At 45.3% G+C, this 22,019-nt stretch overlaps 1 protein-coding gene across 2 annotated transcripts; it reads right to left on the bottom strand.

Annotated features, from left to right (window-relative positions):
* Nucleotides 1-169: 169 nt before the first annotated feature.
* On the bottom strand, nucleotides 170-21,297 carry PRKAA2 (protein kinase AMP-activated catalytic subunit alpha 2). Of its 2 annotated transcripts, XM_032695788.1 has the most exons (10): nucleotides 21,169-21,297; nucleotides 14,589-14,730; nucleotides 12,606-12,699; nucleotides 11,124-11,268; nucleotides 10,180-10,267; nucleotides 7,412-7,636; nucleotides 5,597-6,101; nucleotides 3,756-3,882; nucleotides 3,244-3,517; nucleotides 170-2,238 (listed from the first exon to the last, which is right to left on the bottom strand). In XM_032695788.1, exons 1-9 carry the CDS (start codon nucleotides 21,260-21,262, stop codon nucleotides 3,279-3,281), a joined length of 1,659 nt encoding a protein of 552 aa, XP_032551679.1. In that variant the 5' UTR covers nucleotides 21,263-21,297; the 3' UTR covers nucleotides 170-2,238; nucleotides 3,244-3,278. The 2 variants fall into 2 exon arrangements, with proteins under 2 accessions (XP_032551679.1, XP_032551678.1); XM_032695787.1 differs by having other exon boundaries at nucleotides 170-3,517.
* Between the last annotated feature and the right edge of the window lie 722 nt (nucleotides 21,298-22,019).

Genomic DNA, 22,019 nt, shown 5'->3' with positions numbered 1-22,019 from the left:
AAGTTTTTGTAGTTCAAATAACATCTACCCTGCTTTTCCCGATGCTTGTGCACGTACCAGCGTAACTCAAAAGAGCTGACCACAGTGTAACAGTGTAAAAGTTAAACTTTTCCTCTGGAAAATGTAATTGGAGGTCAGCAGCTTCTTTGCAGCTGGGGAATAGAAAACCTTATTTGAAGGTAAAATAAATAATAAAAAAAAAAGTGAAAGTTCTCAGGAGTTTTTCAAAGTGCAGCACGGATTTGGGTAAGGCTGTAATGGACAGTTCAATCCGATGTGTTCTTTGAGGAGGTACTTCCACCAGTCCTACTCACTCCACTGCCTCTGATGAACTGAGCAGGAAAGCTGCTTCATCTCTTTATGTCTCTCCATATGTAAAAATGAGTAACTCCTCCTGCCTTCCAGGCAGGACTGGTTTTGCAGATCCACATAGGAGTTAATGTTTGCATGGCTCTGAGAAGATGCCAAGTGCCACAAGGGCTAATTCTGCCACCTAGAAATCCCACCTGCCTCCAGGAAGCACATATTTCCTCCCAAGGGCATTTGATGCTGTTTAATACTATTAGTTCTGCTGGGTAAAAAATCCCAGAGGACAAGAGTCAATTTAAAAAAAAGACATCTGTACATCTACCTGCTTCTGAACTCCAGATTTTAACGCACCAGCCTCTTATCAAGGGAGCTACAAGTGTTTCCAGGACAAGTAATTTGGCAAGATGCTCAGTTGGGAGTGAAGATTTAAAAAGCCTTTTACATTCCAAATACATTTTACTCATAACTGTTTCCCAGATGGAAATGAATGTCTGTCCCTACGGCCGCTCAGCTGCCCTCTCCTGCTCCTTTCCAAAGGGGCTTATCTCCAGCACCCAAAATCATTTAGGGCTGTTTGCTCTTGTCTCAGCATTGATCCTTGTGGGTCACTTCCAACTCAGAATATTCTGTGATCCAAAAGCTGTTAAAGGGCTGGGTGCTGCTCAGCTTTGGCTCTGGGGTGGGTATTTTTTTTTGCGTGCAGAGTCTGGATTGTCCATCCTTGCCAGGTATGACCTGCTCACACCACAGCACTGGAGAAACATCATCTGACAGCCACCAGACACAGCACCAAAGCCATCCTCCACCCCTGAGTATTTATTTAATAATCATAATATACTAAAAGGCTCATTACAAAACCTAGGAGAACTACAAATATTTCCAACATTTCTTTTAAAAACAAAACTGTTCTGCTGTGGGTTTATAATCCACCCACTGCTGGGTTGGATTTAATGTTCAAGACCTCAACAGCAAAACCGATTTTTTTTTTGGAAGCTTTCTATTTTATGTGACTTCTGGAAAAACTGGAGCTTTAAGTCACGTTAGTGAGAATCCAAGCACAATCTGTAACAAAAGTAAGGCAATTTTGTGTTTTTTTTAAAAAAAAAAGGGACTTCAAGCTGAAAATGTCCATTTAACTGCCAGTAGATGGCAAAAATATCCCATATTTGTCTTGATTACCTTAAATGATTAGTAAAAAAGGCTTAATGTGTTGTTCTCTTCCTTGCTTCTCATAGAAACTTGCAGAAAGTATAAATTAAAGTGCAACTGTACAAAAAAACCTAGAAAAAAACCTCAACGGGTCATAAGAAGCTATCAAAAAGATGGATTAATTTTTTTTTCAAGTTGAATGACTGTATACCTGGGACCAGGAAAAGTTCCTTGCTTTGTTTCTTAAAACAGAACATAAAAAACCCCTCAAACAAACATCAAAACCAAACCCTCCACCCAGGATTTTTTTTGGCAAAGTTTTCATAAAGCATTTGTTCCTTGACTGATTAGACAATTACTTTGCAATCAAGTAAATGGAATTAAATACCACGGCAAAGCCAAGCAGATGCCAATGCTGCCCATTAGATTAAGCCTGTGTAATAAAAAATAATTCTTTTAAACAAAGAAGTCACACATGCTTTAGGGTTTACCCTTGAATAACAAGAATTTAACCTCAAAAATCCCAGTAGTTTGTCTTAAAAAAAAAAAAAAATCCTATCCTTCAGATAGCCAGTAGTAAAGAAACAGTAAAACTCTGGATTTGGCTGTTCCTGCCTTATCAGCAGAGTGGTGAAGGTCGCAGTCCAGTGGGCAGCAGCAGGACAGGAGAGCCCTTCGGCATGAAAAGCAAGTCTCTGGCAGCATGAAGAGGTGAGCAGGGGAGGGCAGGAAAGCAGATTTGGCAGTGATTTTAGGGTGGTGACAGCAGGCAGAGGCTTCCTACAGAAAGGTGAGAGGTAAATGCTTTGGAGCCATGCGATGCTGCCGGCTCTTGCCCAGCAGTGACAATCCCACCCTCGGGCGAAGTGTGGGCAAAGCACTGGGTTTTTGGGTGAGTGATTGGCATCCTGCCCTCCATTGGTGGCTCACCTGAACCCTGCTTGGGATTCAGCCCCTGGAGATGGTGGTGCAGCAGGGGGGACTGAGGAGGTTGGATAGGGATGGAGATTAAGAGCTGGAAAAAAGGCAAGCTGCCTTCAGCTCCGAACGTGGTGAGCAGGTCAGTGCTGCCCGGAGCTCTCAGAGGAAACAAAGCACCTTAGGGACTCTCCTCTGCAAAGACTTGACACATGGAGACTTCCCCATGGCACATTTGCAACAGGACCTTTGCACATCCCACTTTCCCTCCCCATCTTTAGAAGGCAGGGGGGAAAAAAGAGGGGAAGGCCATATTGCACTAGTGCAGAAACATCTAAGTAGCTGCTACTTTTGGGAGAAAAGTGTTACCAGAGGCTACACCCTGGTATGAACCTGCAGAGCTACTTCATTATCCCTCAGATCCATTTCAGGTAACTCCTGGTCGATCCCTCTGACCTGGCCCAGCCCATCATGCTCCTGCTCTACACAGCAACATGGAAACTCTGACCTCCCTGAACATGGTCTACATTGCAGGAAGCATGGCCATGGCTCCACTAACTCAGGATGAACCAGGGGGGAGGCATCTTCCAAAAACTCAGTGATACATTTGCTACTGTAAAGCCACGCCAACATTTCCCATTGGGTTCACTAGGGATAAAAAAGGGGTATTGGATACATTTCACCAAGCATAAGGAGTGAAATGAAGTTATCTTAATTTCCTCAGTGCCTTGTTAGAGGGGAGCATGTTTTGGGTCTGGGCCTGGTTCCATACCACAGGCTGTGGAGTGGTGAGGGGGCGGAGGAGGAACAACGAAGCAAAAGAAACAAGGGACAGACAAGTCAGACCAGATCCTCACAGTGCAATACCGTGTGCGGAGGGACCGGTGCGTCGCCAGCACCCATCAGCGAGCCAGGGCCATGATCAGGCTGGCACACATCTCGAAGAAGTCCATGGTGTGGCTGCCCAGGCGTGGGGTCACCGAGGGGATGCTGCCAACGAAGGAGCCACTCAGAGAGCCCATCAGGGACTGGCACTCGGTGGATGCAGCGGCGTCGATGCTCAGCCTTGGACGGTGCAAGCCGGCGGCAGAGCAGGAGCGCTGTGGTGTGGAAGAGCCTGACCTCTGCTCCATCACTTCATCTGGAAAATCAAAAATAAAAAGAAAAAAAAAAAAGAAAAAGAAGTGGAATTAATTTGGCACCTGCGTCGCAGGTTTGGTAAGGGACTACTAACAGTAGCAGAGACAAATGGATCAAAAGGGCTTTTGCTGACTTGAAACAGCTGCATAAGCAGTTAAAAATGCAGAGAGTGGTTTTTAAACTTCCAGCCTTGCCGTTCTACGTGTTTCACATCTCCCACAGCACCGTTTCCCACTTACCATCGATGCTTTTGAAGTCCAGGAGATAGCTGCGGTTGTCCACCTGGTAGAGCTGCAGGCTCATCTTCACGTAATTGCCCGTCACCGGGTTCTTGCGGCGCACCCTCAGGTGGTAGGCGTTCACCACCTGCAACGGGAAACCTGCTTTCAGGGGTAAGATTCGAGGCAGCAAGAAGAACATTTCTTTCCTTATTTTCTCTAAATACAAGCAAGACACGTTCTGGGAAAAACAGTGTCAGATTCTAAGAAGAACAGTGCTGACAAAATTAAGCAAATGGCTTCATTTCCTATTTCCTCCTATCTTTAAAAATTATTTTAGGGCTCTGATTCACCAGCTGCTGGCAGAGAAAGCTGCTGTGACCCATCTGCCAGGCACCAAACTGAAGTTTGCTCCTCCCTCACCACTAGCCAGAGCCATATGAGCCAAAAAGTCCCCTCGTGGACCCACGTACAAGGACAGCGTCCATGAAACCAGGGCAAGCCGGGCAGAGTGACCTCTCCCATCAGCGCAGCTAAATCCCGTGTCTGTGCATCAGCCTCAATCTGTGTATTTTCCCTTGCTGCTTCCCACCTCACAATCTGCTGCATCTCATTTACGAGATCTTTTCTCTGCACTATATTTATGAACCAACTGCGTGGATGGGAAAGCTATTCTGATGAAGAGTCACATCTGAAGTTATTCTTAGGCTGGGAAAGACTTTTGTGAAACCTCCTCATACGAAATAATCTCCACTGCCTACATGAAGACGTTGGGCTGACTTAGTTTGTGCAGTTGTACCAGAAATATAGGAGATTTGTTCACTCTCTGTAACCATGCAGCTAACAAATGTCTGGCTGGTGGACCTGGCAACAGTCCATCTCCTGGCTAGTGAAATCAGGTTTCTGGGAACTACTTGGCTTTAAAGATGTAATATTATCAAAAATAAGGAGGAGACAGGAGGCTACAGAGAAGCAGCACAGTGACATTCACACTGTACAAGGCTTGGGACCTGGAGCGAGGAGGGCAATTCCTCTGGTGATGAAGATCTGGGCTGAAATTCTCCTTACCTTGCTCCTGATGCTCGCACAAGGCTGCTGCGAAAGGCCCACAAGTCAGGAGAGCTCACCTCAGGGGCTGCACCAAGATTTAGGGAATCAGGCTCAGCAGCAGATATTCAGGGCTAACTCAGGGGTTTATTATTCCAACTTTGAAAAAGACTATGACTAAACGTGTAGCTCTGGAGAAATATCTAGAGTGAGTACTGTCAACTAAAACATCTGGGCTTAAATCAAGAAGCTGAGCCCCAAACTGAGGAAGCAGTAAGGGTCTGAAAGTACATGTGTCCACAAGCACCACTCCATCTCCATTGAGGAAAAGACACAGTCAGTGATACAAATCCTGCCCCCAAGGCCCCCGCCCCTTATCTGTGTATCTTCAAGGAAGATGAATGCTGTGCCATTTCAGCACACAGACTAAGGGGACCAGGTCGAAGAAATGAGAGTTCCTTTCCTCAGAAGCACTCAAGATGACCTCGCAAGGAATTAGCCACTAAAATTAGAAATGTGAACAGCTCCTCTTATCCCCACAGCTAAACGAGGCAGAATCATCTTTCCAGCCAAAGGCTTAGAGCACTCAGAAAGAAAACTCTCATTTCACGCCCTAAATAAACACCACAAGAACTGAAGCACAGCTAGCACCTTAATTCACTGTTTCTCTATTAACAAGAAATAGCAGGATGATTACAAGGTGGGGGCATTTATTTGGAAACAGGTAAGGCTGTAACCACACTTATAAACCTCTCTGAGCAATTCAGATCATGAGAAAATGATGAGAAGCACCACAGAGCACCAGCACTCCCTACCTTCCATTCGAAGTCCAGCTGTTTCATAGCCCGGTACACCTCAGCCATAATGTCATAGGGTTTGCTCTGGCTGCGGATTCCCAGGTGCCACTTGGCCTTTTTGACAGTCAGGGGTTTTGGTTTCGTGGTGTTGAGGGCATCAAGAGGACACCGTGCCTTGGGGCTGTCTGCTATCAATGGCGGCATCCGCTCGGGGTGTGGCTTCACCCCAGGAGGGATGTGCATGGCACTGTCGTCCATGAAGGAGCCAGTGGGGGGACTGGAGGCAAGGTAGAACTCGCTGGCCTGGTTCATGATCCTCCTGTTGTCAATGACGAGGTGATAAGCCACTGCCAACTGGTCCTGAGGGTCACCGCTGTACAGGCTGTTCATCACCTCCGACTCCGTGCACTCAAACTTCTCACACACTTCCCGAACCGCGTCGTCATCGATGACGGTGGCATCGTAAGAAGGGTCCTCTGGGAACAGGTAACTGGGCAGCTCCTCCTTAAACCACTCATGTTCCCTGGGGAATACAGAGAGGAGCCACCATGAGCTCTGTGTGAGGCAACCACTGCCACCAGTCCCTCACTGGCTCTAGCCAAGATCTATCCTCAGCTGCTGACTGGGGAGCTCGACCCAGACCCGCACAGTCCCCCCAGTACTGGAACAGCAATGACACTCTGCTCACTGGGCTCTGAAGTATGACCTCTGCACTTCTGAGATTCTCACACTTTTGGATTCCCATGGGTCTGACAGAGATACAGAGCATCAAAGCTATCCAGGTACCCATTTCCCACCGATTTACAGTGAAGTCAATGATAATTAAGCGTCTAAAAGCCATGCAGTGCCTTGTCTGTATGTTCTATGCATCAACAGTAATCTCACCATATGTGCTGCTGCTTTAACATGCAATTAAATCCTCTAGTTTTAAGGCATTAAGAAATAAAAAAAGGGCAGTTCACATGGTTTTACTTGAAGGGTAAAATTAAGGCCATCCATTGAAAATGCATTAAAAACCTAAGAACGCCTGAAAATTGTAGAAACATTTATGTTAAGCTTAGCACACCAGCTAAATGTAATGATTACTATAAATTTCATAAAATGTATATCAGGCTCCAGTTTTACAAAATGTTTCCAAAATGGCTCAGACTGTGAGAATTTTGAAGTGCTATTAGCAGCCATGAACTTTTAATGATCTCTACAGGCAAAAATATCTGCTTAAGAACCCAACTGTTTCCTTTACCTGGAATTTCCACAGTGATGCATTGTGCTCATTGAATAGATAAAAAAAACTATACTGTATTTAAAGATGAACCATTCGCTTACATGTTAAATTATACCCAATATTTATAGATTAAGTTAGTAATTCTTCTGCTTTTTCTCCTTTTTTATTGGATAGACAGTAAGTACAATGATTACCCTCTTATTCTGAACTACCCAAGAAGGAGGTGGTCTTGAAATAAAATAATGAAAAACGGCTGGTGGATATTAAGTTCTTAGGATTATTCCACGCTATAGCTGGTTTTGCTAAGTGATATTAAGAGATTTTTGAGGCTATTTTATATAGAAATATATATATATATATATACAAAATATATATAAATTCATCACCCTGTTCATCACCCACTGCCAGCCAGCAGCTCCCAACTCTCCAGCATCACAGAAGGGTGCAGGACTGCTCCTTGAATCCTTTTGTCCTTTGGGACAAAAACCATCTGGATTAGCTGACTACTCCTGTAAACCACCTGGTCCACGTGACCCAGGACAGTCATCATCCCCTGCCACCGGAGCCCCCCAAAGGCAGCCAGCCCACCCCAGCCCACCCGAGCTGACCTGATGTCCTTGATAGTTGCTCGCTTGAGGGGGTCAACCTGCAGCATGTGCATGAGGAGAGTGGCAACGGAGCGGTTGAGGTATTCAGGGATGTAAAACACACCTCCCCGGATCTTCTTGAAGAGGGTGGGGACGTGCTCGTCATCGAAAGGCAGAGTGCCACAGAGAAGGGCATAGAGGATAACACCACAGCTCCAGATGTCCACCTCTGGGCCAGCATACAGCCTGCACGAGGGCAAGGGCAGGAGAAACTTGTTACCTCCCATCCTCTCCTTAGTTAGGGTGCAGATCCCACTGAGTGAGCTGGGGACCCCCTGCCAGCTCCACCAGGGACAGAGCTGCAGCACATCCTGGGGCTGCTCATATGGTTTCCCCCGACCAAACCTGCCTAAGCAAAAATTACTCAGGGAAACGACAGGGCAGAGCTGGCATTGGCTGCCCACACTTCTCTGGACAGCCACGTACACCCCTGCCTCTCCAAAAAGCCAAACCCTACATTTCTAAGAGCTCTGCCAGGCTCTTTACTCCTTTGCTCCAAGGGCTCAGACAGAAATTTCTGTCCATTCAGCAAGGCAGATCAAAGAGCAGCAGATACTCTGTCTCTGAGTGTTTATTTTTGGTGGAAGTTTGTGTGCTGGTATGCAAGTGCTCCTGCTTCCGACAAGCTGCTAATGTGCTCCCTGGCATCACCAAGTAGGGACACCCCAAATATGCAGGATTTGCTGCTGTTTGTTCAATTTGCTTATTTCTTTTTGCTACAACTAATGCTTTTTCAGAGATTTTGAGAGGCAGTGCTCACCCTTGGGCTGTGAAACCCTACCAAAATACAGAAGTTGAAATTGAAAAACAGAAGTCTCTTCATGAAACCTCAGCATCCTGCACCTGCTCCTCCCGAAGGGCATTACTGAAGATACAACAGCATAGTAAAAGCATTGGTCATTGGTCAACCATAAGCAAACCATCAAGTAAAAGCATTGGTCAACCATTTTCCGAACACCCCCAAAACAGCAGGTCTTCTTGTCCAAGGGTGAGACTTTCCCAGCCAGGGACAGCAGTAAAGTAATTTTGGAAAGGCAGACCATTAGCTAGATGCCCCCTCAGTCCTACCTCCATGCCTGATTCCCATAGATCAGAAGCCTGATTCTTTTGCTGATAACTGCACTGCCTGAACAGTCTTTTGGACTTTTAGACCAAAATGAGATGCACTTTAATGACTCTGAAACCTGAGCTGTCATGCTCTACTGTTTTGTGCACTACAAGGAAAGGCAGCAGGAGCCAGGACTCAGCTCCCCCCTGCCCCACACACCCACCAGCAAGGTAGGAAGAGTGGATCATGCCTTTCCCACCCAAATGCAGCTCTCAAATGCTGCTATAGCTCTGAGAAGAGGGTATCTCGGGCATCCCTGATACCGATCCCACTTTAAGTCGGACCAATGCGGGAGTGATGCAGCTGCAGCCAATGAAAAAGTCCAACATGTAGCCTTGGTTTTGGTTTTCTTTCTTACTTTTGTTGTTCTTAAGCTGTATTGCCTGTACCCATGGAATGATCAGGCTCTGCACACAGGGACTAAATCCTTCTTGCTAATCTGCCGTGTGCCTTGTCTCCTACACAAACTGAAAAACGTGTCTGGCCTTTATTGAAAAGGATATGGAAATACTATTAATATTTTTTGGCATCCCAGTAGAGTTTCTGGCTTTGTCCCCCTCTTGACAATGAGGATTTACTTGATTTCACACATAAAGCTGTAGTCACAACAGGTTTTTGGATGCTAGTCTAATTCCTATGATATTCTGCCAACACTTGCAGTGGTGTAAACAGGGATAAAATAACCATAATCACAGTAAACACACTCTGAACAAAATGTTGTATTTAAAAGCTACAATTATAGGCAATGAGAACACTGAATTAGGAAAAGTAATGCTCATGCAAAGGGCACTTCAAAGATATGGGGCAAACAATGAGATGGGCAGTTTGAAGGACCACACAGAGAACTGAAAATTTGAAAATCCGTATTTGCAATCCTTGCTACGCTATTACAGAGAGAATTAGGGAAATATGTACACTCTATGTAATTTCTATTCCTGACAATAAAATATAGGAGGTAACATTTCTGTATCAACATGTAAACGTCCAATTCAACCTTGTGGAGTGCATTCAATACTCCATGTGCTGTACAGATGTTGCACGCTGAGAGATGCAACCACAGTGGAGGTTTGTCAATTTAATTCATCAGTTCAAAACAAAGCTCCAGTGGTTGAACCTACTGCCAGGACCAAAACCCTACTTAAGGAACCAGAAGACAAGTATTTTCAACGCAAGAGTTTCAACAGCGTTGGGAAGCGATTAAAGATCTTCCTGGTTCTTCTGTTAGTGAATGGTTTTCCTCATTAACACTGTGTTTTATATCACAGGTGGGCAGGAGAGGAGGGGGGTGGCCTGGAAAAGCCTTACCATCTGGAACCTCTGTATCTGCATCCAAAGAGTAATTTTCACCCTCTTTAATTAATATAAACAGTCAACATCTGGTATTAATAATCCCTCCAAAGTAAACACTTTAAGCAAAACACGGTTTGCTATTACAGTTATTGAGAAATAAAACAACCAAAAAAACCTTTCAGATCTTTGCCTGTATATTCAACCAAACATAAAACACAGGTTGGAAGGACTCAGCTGCTTTTACTAAATTTGCAAAGCTGTTTTCAATGCCAAGAACAAATCTGAAGTCCATGTGCTTACATAGGCTCTGATTAGAAATAGAATGTCCTACCTGCCAGAGATTACTTCAGGGGCTGCATAATTTGGGGAACCACAGCTGGTGCGTAGAAATTCGCCATCTGACATCATGTTGGACAATCCTAAAAACAAGATGTTTATTACATACTGATGTTTGATCTGAAGGTCCAGGTACAGAGGACTCCTGGTGCACAGAGGAGGAGAGGTATAGCAAGCGGAGGGGGAAATTTGGAGGGGAACTGTTGACATAATTTAGATAGACTCCTTCAAGCTGGTTTGCATATTATTATCATCAGTATCATTGTTGTCATTATTGGTTTTTTCCCATCCAACCAAGGAATATTCACTCCAGGCTAATTTTGCTTCTCTAAGCTGCAAACACCAGAACACAGAGGAAAAGAGACATAATTCATCCCAGAGCAGTCACTTCATAAGGGAATTAGGTGGAGTTGTGAAATGAGTAAATCTTCAGAAGGATTTATCACTGCTAGAAAGGACTCACCAGGACAGAGCTGGTAGCCTGGGTATTTTAATGGATTTCAATCAGTAATGCCACTTAAAGACTCCTGTTACTGCTCGTTGTAAAATGAAGTGAGGCCAAGAGCACATGGCCAAACGTACTGAGAACATGCATGAAAATAAACACATACAGCCAGCTCACCCTGGATTAACTGCACAGAGTCCGTCTGAAACATAAATTAGCTAAATCTTTATGTTAGGTGATTATACTAAAACATAGCAAAGATTTACAAATTACTTGGCTGCTCCACTCTGAGTGCCAGTACAGAAGCAGCCTACAATAAGTAATCCCTGCCTCTGCAAAAAGGCCAGCGTTTATAACTGTGGGCTTTTCAGGTAGAGCAACTGGTGGTGGTTAGGGAAGCAGGCTCTGGATTTTGTAAGGAGCGCTACACCGACACGCTCCAGCAAGCACCGCGGGGCTGGCTGCGCTCCTGGAATGCTGCTGGGGTCACATACCAAAATCAGCTATCTTTGCATTCATGTGTGCGTCCAGCAGCACGTTCTCTGGTTTCAGGTCTCGGTGGACAACCATGTGTCTGTGGCAGTAATCCACCGCCGAGAGAATCTGCTGGAAAAGGCGTCGAGCTTCTGCCTCTTCAACCTGCGGGCACAAAGAGAAACAGCCCTGAAGGTTGGTCTGCCTGCAGAGCTGGCAGGGGAAGGTTTGACTTAGCAAGGAGCCAAAACGTTCCAGGGTGCAGAGAGAAAATCACAGCGTGCCTGTGACCAGAAGCAGCAAATAAAGTAGATTTCTCACCCTTGTATTTTATAGTGTGTTAGTGTTTGTAAAAGATACAGCCCAGAGATGAAACGTGAAACTTCAGTTTAGGGGAGCTATCAGGAAGAACTTAAAGGCGGCACCTATTAGACAATGGCCTGCAGATCCAGACTGGACAAAACACCACAGAGGATGTTGCTGGGAGCAATTCCTCACGGACAAATGGCTTTGGAAGCAAGAGCTGAAGGTGGAATATTGTGACGATTTTAGTTAGCTATATAGCTAGATAAGCTATGAAGTTGTATGAGCTGTATTAGGGAAATTATATTTTAAATGACTGATTATTTTTACTGACGAATTCTGAAAGAATCCCTTCATGAAAAAAATGAGTTTCTGAATGGAAAAGATCAGAAAGGATCCAAATTAGTAACTGAAAAGATCTAGGTTTGTAAAATGTGTGAGGAATCAGAACTGTACATACAAAAGCAGTAGAGTCAGCTCCATCGACCGCTGCACTGATCTAAACCAATCTGTTGTAAATGTATTGATTTTCTAGTACAGAGAGGGCTGATCCTGCACCTGAAGCCTTATTCTGGATGTCCATTTCAGCCCATTTTTATCTCCTTGCCCTGCGACTGCTCCCTGCCTACAAGGATGTCCATGGAGCACACACCAGTGATTTTCTTTATAACCATAATATCGCATTTCATGGGCTTAACCTACACCTTGGGTGATTTATACTCAGTTAGATTACTGGCATTTGAAAATGTTGTTCAGATAAGCCACATCCTTAAAAAGTCTTCAAAGAACCTGACATGGAGCCAAGGGGGGCTCTGAGACAGATGAATGACTGGGGTGGAGACCACACTGAGTGGTCTTCCTCTCCAATGCCTTAAATTTGCTGCTGAACCGTGGGGGTTTTGACAGGCAATCCATAGCTAAAAACTACAAAAATAAGCAAGTTTTCCAAATATTTTCACTAAGCAACATGTTACCTTGGATATTTTGGTTTGACTATGGAAATACACCAGACAATGTTGCAAAAAATCACACACAACTTTAGTGTGAGCCGGGTACGAGACACTCCAGATGGGATTGCTGTGAAGCAACTTCTATTTTGGGCCTTAACCTTAGCTGTGTTCCCCTTAGCAGTAGTTTTGCTTCTAAACACCATCCCCTTCCCACACAAGTGTTTGGGCTGACATGGTACTGGCACTTACACGTCCGTGCTTACAGATGTAATCAAATAATTCCCCACCAGATACATATTCCATGACCATGAAGAAGTCTGTTGGTGTGCTGATAACCTGGTACCTTCAAAAACACAAGTGGATTTAGAAAAAAAAATAATTAAGAACAGATTATTAATTTTACATCAACACTTAGAATAAGCATTTATTTGGATCTTACCTTTCTAATTGTTTTCCATTTCTGAAAAGCCATCTCTTATTTCCAGTATAATCTTTCACTTGTCTGTGAAAGGACCTCTTTTAAAAACCTATGATTTCCCTTCAACCTTTCTAATAATCCTCTGAACTCTCTGCTAGGTAATCTTACCACATTTAGGACTGTCCTGACTTTCAAATTTCCATTTTGGGTAAGATTTGTATCAACAGCTTTAGAAACAAAGGCTTGGTTAGCTGAGGGCAGAGAGAGGGTACACCTGGTTTCCCTCATATCAAGGATAAAGAAGAACTCTAGGGAGTCTCTTTTGGACAGGTACAGAAACAAAGATCAGACCTCCAAAAAGTTATTTTTCAAATATAAATTCCTCTATATTCTAGAATGGGGGGGGGGGGGGAAACCAAATATCACCTTTGACTTGCAAATTTATTCTCCATTTTCATTCAAAATTATCCCTGAGCTCTGCAAGGGCATTTCAGTGTCCCAGCTGGAATAAACTGCCAGTGATCAGCTGAGGTCAATACAGCCCCAGGAATTCATAGCAGCACCAGCTGAGACCTCCTTCTCTTTTCTTTCAGATTCATTGTTTTATTGTTGGCTTTTTTTTTTTTTTTTGCAAATGAATTTCATGATTTTTTACAGCTGGGTTGTAATTTGAAACAAACAGATTTCAAACAATTTTCAGAAGTCAGCAAGGGAACATGTGATAGTTCCACAAAGATCAATAGCATCAATCTCATTTTTCTGAAGACATCTAAGTTACTGTTAATTGCCCGAGTATTTCTTTCATATTCATTTTAAATGTTTTTGAAAGAGGAGGTTTATGTACCACAGTCTCCTCCTCACCTCTTTTCTTTATCACTGTATTCCATGATTGCAATGTGTACCAGAGGAAGTACTGAAATTGCCAAATGGGTTTAATTTTTAGGTTTTAATACTTTGACGAATGTGCGAACAGGACTTAACTTGCAGGATGCTGGAAACACAGCTGAGGAGTCTTGCTGGCTTTTTCATGAAATAATACCAATCTGTTCTCCAATAAATCCATGGAACTGTGAAGTTTACTCTAAAGTCAACAGTTGCTGCATGGTTAGTTATTTAACTGTAGAGAGAATTTGTTTTCCCTTGCCTCTAAGTCCCAGGTATTTGCTGTATCTCATGCCAGTTTTAAGGCTGACCTAAATGTCAACTTATCCTTAGAGTTACCATTCAACAGCTTTCTTTTATAGAAATGCCAAAGATATTATCAAGTGCCTCATTAATGTGGACTGGCTGCACAAACTAGGGATTGAGAAGGAATCCCAGAGCTGGAATGCAGGTGCTGATTTACAACTTAAAACTCAGGTTGATCAAAGTGGCAACTTTGAAAACTTATGTCTGAATAATAAATTTTAAAAAAATGTTCTTTTAAGCTCTGGATAATCAGTCCATTAAAACATAAATCCTATTGACTGGAGGCCAAGGCTTCACTCTCTGAGCCTGACCGTGCTGCAATTCATGGAATCATAGAATGGTTTGGGTTGGAAGGGACATTAAAGACCATCTAGTTCCAACCCCCCTGCCATGGGCAGGGCACTTTCCACTAGACCAGGTTTTTAAAACACTGTCCAACCTGGCCTTGAACACTTCCAGGGATGGGACAGCCACAGCTTCTCTGGACAACCTGTGCCAGTGCATGTTCCAACATGCAAAAACTTGACAAAATACATTTTTTACTACTCTAAGCCATCTCCTGAAATGAAGCCAACTGCATATGAGAGGCCTTTGCAGACAGAGGACTAAGCTGAAAGAGTACTTACAGTTTGATAATGTGAGGGTGCCGGAAGAGTTTAAGGTTTTGAATTTCTCGTTTGATCTTCCCAACCACATCCAGGCTGCGGATTTTCTGTCTGTTCAGTATTTTTACTGCTACTTTGTGCCCTGTCAGCTGGTGTTCACCAACTATTAGAAAGAGAGCATTGCAAAGTCACTAAACAGTGAAGCAAGAGTCATGCCAGCAGTTTAGCACGCTGTGATTTATAAGCAAAGAGCCACTCCTGAAGGGAAAAAAGCAAAAGATGAGGGCGTAAAATATTTTAAAATTGTGTTTTGTCTCTTCACTCCATGTTTTCCCAGTGGAGTCATAGAATACAGAATAGAGGGGACTTATCTGCCAAAAACACTCCAGTAAATAAAACAGAGTGAGTTACTGGAGGAGGTCATACCCTGAGCTAATTTGCAAGGATTTATAGCATGTAAAAGCTAGATTAATCAGAAACAGATATATGTAAAAGGCAGAGGAGAATCTCCACTGTCACAGTGACTGACTAAATCCCTAATAAACCCAGTCTTAAAACTAGACCATCATACTTCTTTTTAAAAAAATTATATAGGGATTTTCCCTGCCCAAAATAGGACTGCAGGATTTGCATTACTAAAATGAATTTCTATTTATACTTCCTCGAGCGTGCTCCTTGGTTTGATGACAAGCTGCAGGAACGCTGCTGGACTGCAGGAGCAAATTCTGCTTTTAGGAAAGATGCAAACTTCAATATGGGGTTTTATAAAATGCACTTAGTTCACTGAGATGCTGATGCTTATCTACTGTGTTCAGGGACAAACCGTAACCACAAACTGGGAGCAGCACCACTGTCACTGGGGAAATTGTAATTAATAATGTGAAATGACTTCAGCATGTGATCCACTTGTTATCAGACTACACAAAAAAAATAAAAAGCCCCTAGGAAGCAAGATTTATATTGAAGTTAAGAGCAGAAACGGCTTGAAAACTGTCAATTGGATGTTTATATCTAAAAAAGGTTCTTTGTCCATGAGCTACCCCTGCTCAATATTTTCTAATGTGATATTAATATGGTGACATATGGATGGTTTCCTCAAGGCTGTGCAGAAAACCTGCTTACAGTAAATATTTGTGCTCTCCAATCATGAACGTTACCCTTCCAGTAATAACATAGAGCTCAAGAAGTTAATTAGCATGAGCAAACCTTGTTATTACATTATTAGAGCCTGTAGTTTTGGAGGCTCTAATGAACTGATCAGAAGGAAACGGTGTGAGAAGGGCAGGGCGGCAGCGCCTGCACCGCTCAGGGCACACCAGGTCACTATTATTAGCCACCAGATAAGACCTGCCAGAGATTCTTTCCTCAGTAAGAGCATCCTAAAAATAAAACACTTTACTGCCCTTGAAAATTAAAGCACCACTTTGCATGTCCATTTTATTCCTCGTAATACTTAAAACTACTAGATGAAATGAAAATAAACTCAGCTTTGCAGTATAGATGCAATTTAGGGATTAGCTGAGGGCTGGAGGAGACAGATAATTCCTCTTGTGCAGTGCAAGAGGGCTGTAAATAGTCCAAGGAGGTATTTTCCCTGGTGTATCCTCAGGGAGAAGAGAGCAGGGCAGTGCTGGGGTTGCCCCCATGGCAGGGAGGCTCTGCTGGAGCAAAGGTGGGCACAATAGCACATGTGCAAGGGGTACAAAACCATGCTCATGGGGGCTTGGAGGGGGCTGGGATACAGCCTCTTCATTCCCTGCAAGCAGTTCTCTGAAAGTTGTGCCAAGAGTAGTCTTATAAAGGGCACTGATCTCTCTTTGCCAAGGCTGTCAGGGTATATGCACAGCATATGTTACACTGAGGAGGCTGGGGAAGCACGACAGAAAGCTGCAAGACAACTTCAGCACGACATGTTCGAGATCAAGTCTTTTCCCAGTAGTATTTCATTAGGTCAACTATAGCTCTTTCTTTCCTGAGAGCACAAAAAAAACTACTTTGAAAGCTGCCCCTGACTAATTCAGCTCCATTAAAGAATTATAACACACTAAGCCATTAGTTGGGAAACTGAGGAACAGCAAAGCAAAGAGGTTTATCGCCGAACAAGGACAAAACCCCTGATTTCTGCCACCCTTTGTTTCAGGACAACCCTTTCTGGCCTTACTTCAGCATATGCTTTGAAAAATTCGTATTATACACTTGAGGAAAAAAAAAAATTCCCATGCCTGGAATGAATAATTACTGTTTTTAATACTATTGCCAAACAGTTCATCCCCTTTCCATCCGTGACAAACAATGTGTAACTCCGCGAAGGTTTGCTAGCACAAACACATTAATAATTAAAAATAAACAGTCTATTTTGTAATCCATCTTTTGCTTACAGTAAGCATTAGATACAGAGATATTATTGTTTCTGTCCCCAGTGACTTGTTAAGCCTCCTTGAAAGCCGAGAGAGAGAGACAAAGAGAGAACACAACTTCCTACGTGGTGGGAGACTTTTAAGCCTTTGAGGTCTCTCTGGCTGCAGCCTGTAGTTGCAAGAATTTTGACATGGGCAGGAAGGACAATCTTCTCTCTGCTCACAAAGTCACTGTCTGACCCCATACACTGGAGCACACTGGTGGGATGATCTGGCCCCAAGATCACTCAGAAGTGGCAGGTCCCATGTTTCCCACAGGCGTGGAAGAGGATGCTTGTGCAGCTCCTCTGGGTTTGTCTTCTCACCCCAAGGGTGGGCAATGGTGGCCTTGGTTGGTGTTGAAGAAGCCTCCTCCCTCCCTCTCACTCCCTCCTCGGATTAAAAGCCCAGTAGGAGGAGGGAGGGCTAAGCAGCAGCATTAGACAGGGGATTGAGCATGTCTTGTCTTTTAGTGACAGGGACTCAGGTAAGCTCCACCAGAGCTTAAAACTAGCAACTAGGACTCCGCTGGGGTGAGCAGGGGAGATGGATTCAACACTGAGATGAGGAGCAGCAAAAAAACCAAATAGCCATAAGGGTCAGGTGGCAATACTGACCCTAAACTCCAAAATACAGCACCAAACAGGACACAGTGTGTGTCCTTGTCTGCTACCCATCTGTTCACACGTGTGACTGTGTGACAAGAACACTTCAGCATCAGATGCTCTTACAAAGGGGAGAGGTATAACAGAATTAGTTTTGAAGAGAAGACTCTTCTCATTTACTTAGTCTCATAAGAGAAAAAACGAGGAGGAACAGTGATTATAGTACCATAAGCAAGGATAACAATTAAAAGCCCTTGACAGCATGTTTCTTTACAGCATGTTTTTTAACTTTTGCAAATGCTTCAGGGGAATGTAAAAGTTTATGAAGGGGAGAGAAAACTCCTTTCCTATCAGCTGTGCTGGCCCTTATCTCAGCCCAAAGTTAAAAATGAAATCCATCCAAACCATATATTTAGCAAAGCTGTATTAATTCTGTCCCAGTGCCACTTGTTCATATGTTATACCACCCTTCCTTTCCCTTTCCTTTATCTGCTCAGTCTCCTTTAGTTTATCATCCCTCTGACACAAGGTTTGTCCTTCAGCAGTAATGCTACAGTGCCTGGAAAAACAGGATCTGATCCCAACTGAAGGTCACGGAGGTGTCATCATAACAAACATAAACATAACCCAAGCAATGCCAGTCCTTGAGGGACCACAAACTGGTCACCTCGGTGGCAAATAAGTGTGGGTGAGAAATCACCAAGGCCCCCAGGGATGTCATGCATGGCACCACGTGGAAAAATATTTGGGTTACTTCACTGGATTTTGACTGAAGCTCTCCAAGCTGCATCCACTGTGAACCTCATTGTGTGATGGCTGTGGTCAGGGGAGAGCTTCTGGGGACCAGAAAGGTGGAACGTATCCATGACAAACACAGTTTGTCTAATCTGTTCTTACCAACACTCAGAGGAGGAGATGCCACCTCCTTCCTTCACTGCTTTGCTAAACTCAACATCCAGGATCTTCTCCACAGTTCTATTTCTGCAAATTAATCTTACCTTTGGCCTGGAGGACAGGAAAAATAACTATACTTGGCAAAATCCTGTGCAATAATGTTCATCCTTGGCATGAGACCTCCTATCCATTCACCATATCAGCTCCTGACATGTTCCTCTCTTCTAACAGATGCTGTATCCTCATCATCATTTCCAGCTGGAATGTCAGTATTATCACCAAAATCTTGCTCTCATCTGCCAACCTATTTACTCCCTTCCATGCCTTATGTGGGCTTTCTGTAAATGGGATCAAGAAACTGAATGGGTTTAATGCAAATAGTTTCTTGCAGTGTTCAGCTAGTTTTTAGGAGGATCAGTTCCGTGATGACCCAGACAGTGCTGAGCCAGAAGAAACATCCCAGCAGGGGGCAGGGACCTTTGCTGTCACATCTCTGGTTTCTAATGGCTCAAAGTCACTGTTCAGCTCCAGCCATAAACTCAAGTTCTGGTTAGTAGCCAATGTCACTAAACCCTTCCTAAAAAAATTGCCTTTTTTTTTATTTCCTTAATAACAGTAATCCTTAAAAATAGTAAATTATGATTCATTAACCTTGAGGAGTAAGGCAGGAAAAAAGTGCCTCAAACAAAAGCTTGTGCAAGGCAGAGTTTGAAGAAAACACATCAGCAACAAGAAATGTCACTGATGGCACTGCCTTCTTTCTGAAAAAGCAATTATTATACACAACACACACAACACTTGAATCAATCAAGCAAAAATCTCTTTACTTTTCTCATGTGAATATAGGTTTTTCTAAAGCTCATTTAAATTAAAATGTTAGATTTCTGTATAAATAGGAGATTTCATTTCTTCATCTCAGTTTCCAATCTCAAGTACAAATTTCACCTGTCTGTTGTAGGTAAAACATGAAGGAAAAAATATGTAAAGGATACTACTCATCTATAAAGGATTTTGAGCTAAGAAATCTCTTTTATGTTATTTGACATGTTTCTTTGGAAACCGTCAGTTTTTAACAAAGTTGGGCCACAGGTGGGGTGAGGAGCATTTGTGCCAGTTAAGGAAAAAAGTCTTGTTGGTGAGCTTAATTTGGTCTGCCTTTGGAGCACTTTTTGAGGTCTGCTAGTATAGATTTAAATGGTCCTTACTGTTAGAAGTATTTATTCCAATAATTCTTTAGTCAGTAAATTTGTGGTTTGGGATTAAACTGAGCAATATATTTTTAGGGCCCTGATTAATGGTCACAGGTGGATTTAACTCCAGTGGTTGTGGTGGCTTCTTTCCTCTGCTGTCAGTTTTGGTTTATTTTAAAACTCCAGTCACTGAGTGCGGGCACATCACCCCTTCACCCAGCCCCATCCCAACAGGGTAGGGGACACTGAGTGGGGCAGCTGCTCCCCCGGCTCAAGCTAAACCCATTTCCTACCGAGAAAGACAGCTATCCATTACTGCTTAGACAGTGAATTTTGTTGTTCTTTTGTTTTGCCTTTTTTTTTAATATCTCGATTAAAAAATAAAATTTTAATGTAATGGCAGAACTCACAGGAGAAAGAAATACGAATATTCACAAACCTTACAGCCAAATAAAGCAAAACTGGTACCTTCAGAATGTGAGCTGGCTGCTCTGGTATGACTGACCAAGGAATTCTGGTGTGGAGCCACAACCCAACATCTCTCCATCCTACCATACTGGAATGGTTTGGGTTAGAGAGGACCTTAAAGATCATCTCATTCCAACCCCCCTGCCATGGGCAGGGACACCTTCCACTTGACCAGGTTGCTCAAGGCTTTATCCAATCTAGCCTTGAACACCTCCAGGGATGGGGCATCCACAACTTCTCTGGGCAACCTGTGCCAGTGCCTTACCGCCTTCATAGTCGAGAATTCCTTTCCAATATCCCATCCAATCCTGCTCTCTGTCAACGTGAAGCCATTCCTCCTCATCCCGTCACTGCACACCCTGACAGAAGTCCCTCTCCAGCTCTCCTGCAATCCCTTTAGGCACTGAAAGGCGCTCTAACGTCTCCTGGAGCCTTCTCTTCTCCAGGCTGAACAACCCGAACTTTGTCATCCCTGCCCGGCCCGACCCGACCCGACCCCTCCATCCCCGCCCGCTGCCGGAGGCGCTCCCAGCCTGCCGGGGCGATGCTCGGAGCGGCGGCAGCACAAACCCCTTTCGCTCCCGGCTCCTCACGCCCACCCGAAGCACCTGCCGTCCCCTGGAAAGAGAAGGCGCACCGAGGACCGCGGCCCCGGGTCCGAGGGGCAGGATCCCGGCAGTGCCCGGTGTGCGGTCCAGCCTTCCCATCACCTCCCTCCCAGCGCGGGAGCAAAGTTTTGGTGGGTCGTGCTCGCAGCACCGGCGGCTGTCACAGCCCGTGCTACCGAGGGGCAAGCGCTGCATCTCCCACCACCCCCGTCATCCCCACCCCGGGAAGCGGCCGCCTCCCAGCCCGTGCCCCCCGCGGAGGCTCCGCCAGCCGCTCGCCCCCCGCCGCCCCCCGGGGATGCTGCGCGGCCCCGGCGCGGCGGGGGAGCCGCCGAGGGGAGGGGAGGGCAGGGGATGCGGGCGCGGAGGCCGCGGGAGCGGGAAGAAGGGAGGCGGGAGGCGGCGGCGAGGGGGCCCCGCCCGCGGCCGCGGTACTCAGCTCTTGACTTTGCCGAAGGTGCCGACCCCCAGCGTGTCCCCCAGCACGTAGTGGCCGATCTTCACCCGCCCATCGTGCTTCTGCTTCTCGGCCATGTTCGCCCCCCGCCGCCGGACCACAATGCACAGGGCGGACCGGCGCGGCTCGGCGGGCGGGAGCGGCGGGAGCGGCGGGGCGGGGAGCGCCGGGCACGGCCCGGAGCGCGGGGGCGGGGAGGGGCGCGCCCGCCGCCCGGGCCAGGTGGGAAGGGGAGTGGGGATGGGGAGACCTCCCTGGCTCCGGGTGCACCTGCCGGCGGTGACAGCCCTTTAGGACGGCATCCGCCTGGGGGTGACACCCTCCTCGAGTGGCACTGTACCTCGGGGTACACCCTCCGTGCCGCACACCTGCCTGCGGGTGACACCCCTTTAGGGTGGCACTGTTCTTGGGGTACACCCTCTGTGCTGCGCACCCGCCTAGGCTGACTGCCATTTAGAGCAGCATCTGTCGGGAAGTGTCACCTTCCTCAGGTGACATGGTCCTTGGGGCACTGTGCACGTGCCTGGGGTGACACCTTTCTACAGCAGCATCAGCCAGAGGTGACACCCTTGGTGTGTGCCCATCTTCTGGTGCACCCTATGGGGTTTCAGTGCTCCTTGGGGTGCACCCAGTTTGGGGTGTGCCAGCCTGGGGGTGACATCCACCTAGAGTGACACTGTCCTTGGGATAAACCCTCCCTGCCATGCACCTACCTGGAGAGACATCCTCCTTGGGGTGATACCACCCTTAGGTTACACCCTCCTTGGGGGTACACCTGCCTGATGGGGACATAGTTCTTGGAGTGCACCCTCCTTTAAGTGTGCCCTCCTTGCA

The sequence above is a fragment of the Chiroxiphia lanceolata genome, chromosome 9 (genome assembly GCF_009829145.1).
Source record: "Chiroxiphia lanceolata isolate bChiLan1 chromosome 9, bChiLan1.pri, whole genome shotgun sequence".
Lineage (NCBI taxonomy): Eukaryota > Metazoa > Chordata > Aves > Passeriformes > Pipridae > Chiroxiphia > Chiroxiphia lanceolata.
The sequence above is the reverse complement of the archived record's forward strand: the minus strand, read 5'-3'. Positions and strand labels throughout refer to the sequence as shown.

Excerpts from the sequence above, each read along its gene's own strand:
- PRKAA2 (XM_032695787.1), bottom strand. The coding sequence starts at position 21,262 with ATGGCCGAGAAGCAGAAGCACGATGGGCGGGTGAAGATCGGCCACTAC. Across the intron at positions 12,700-14,588 it reads CACCCTCACATTATCAAACT|GTACCAGGTTATCAGCACAC; the intron begins GTAAGTACTCTT and ends GTGTTTTTGAAG. Across the intron at positions 10,268-11,123 it reads TGCAAAGATAGCTGATTTTG|GATTGTCCAACATGATGTCA; the intron begins GTATGTGACCCC and ends TCTTGTTTTTAG.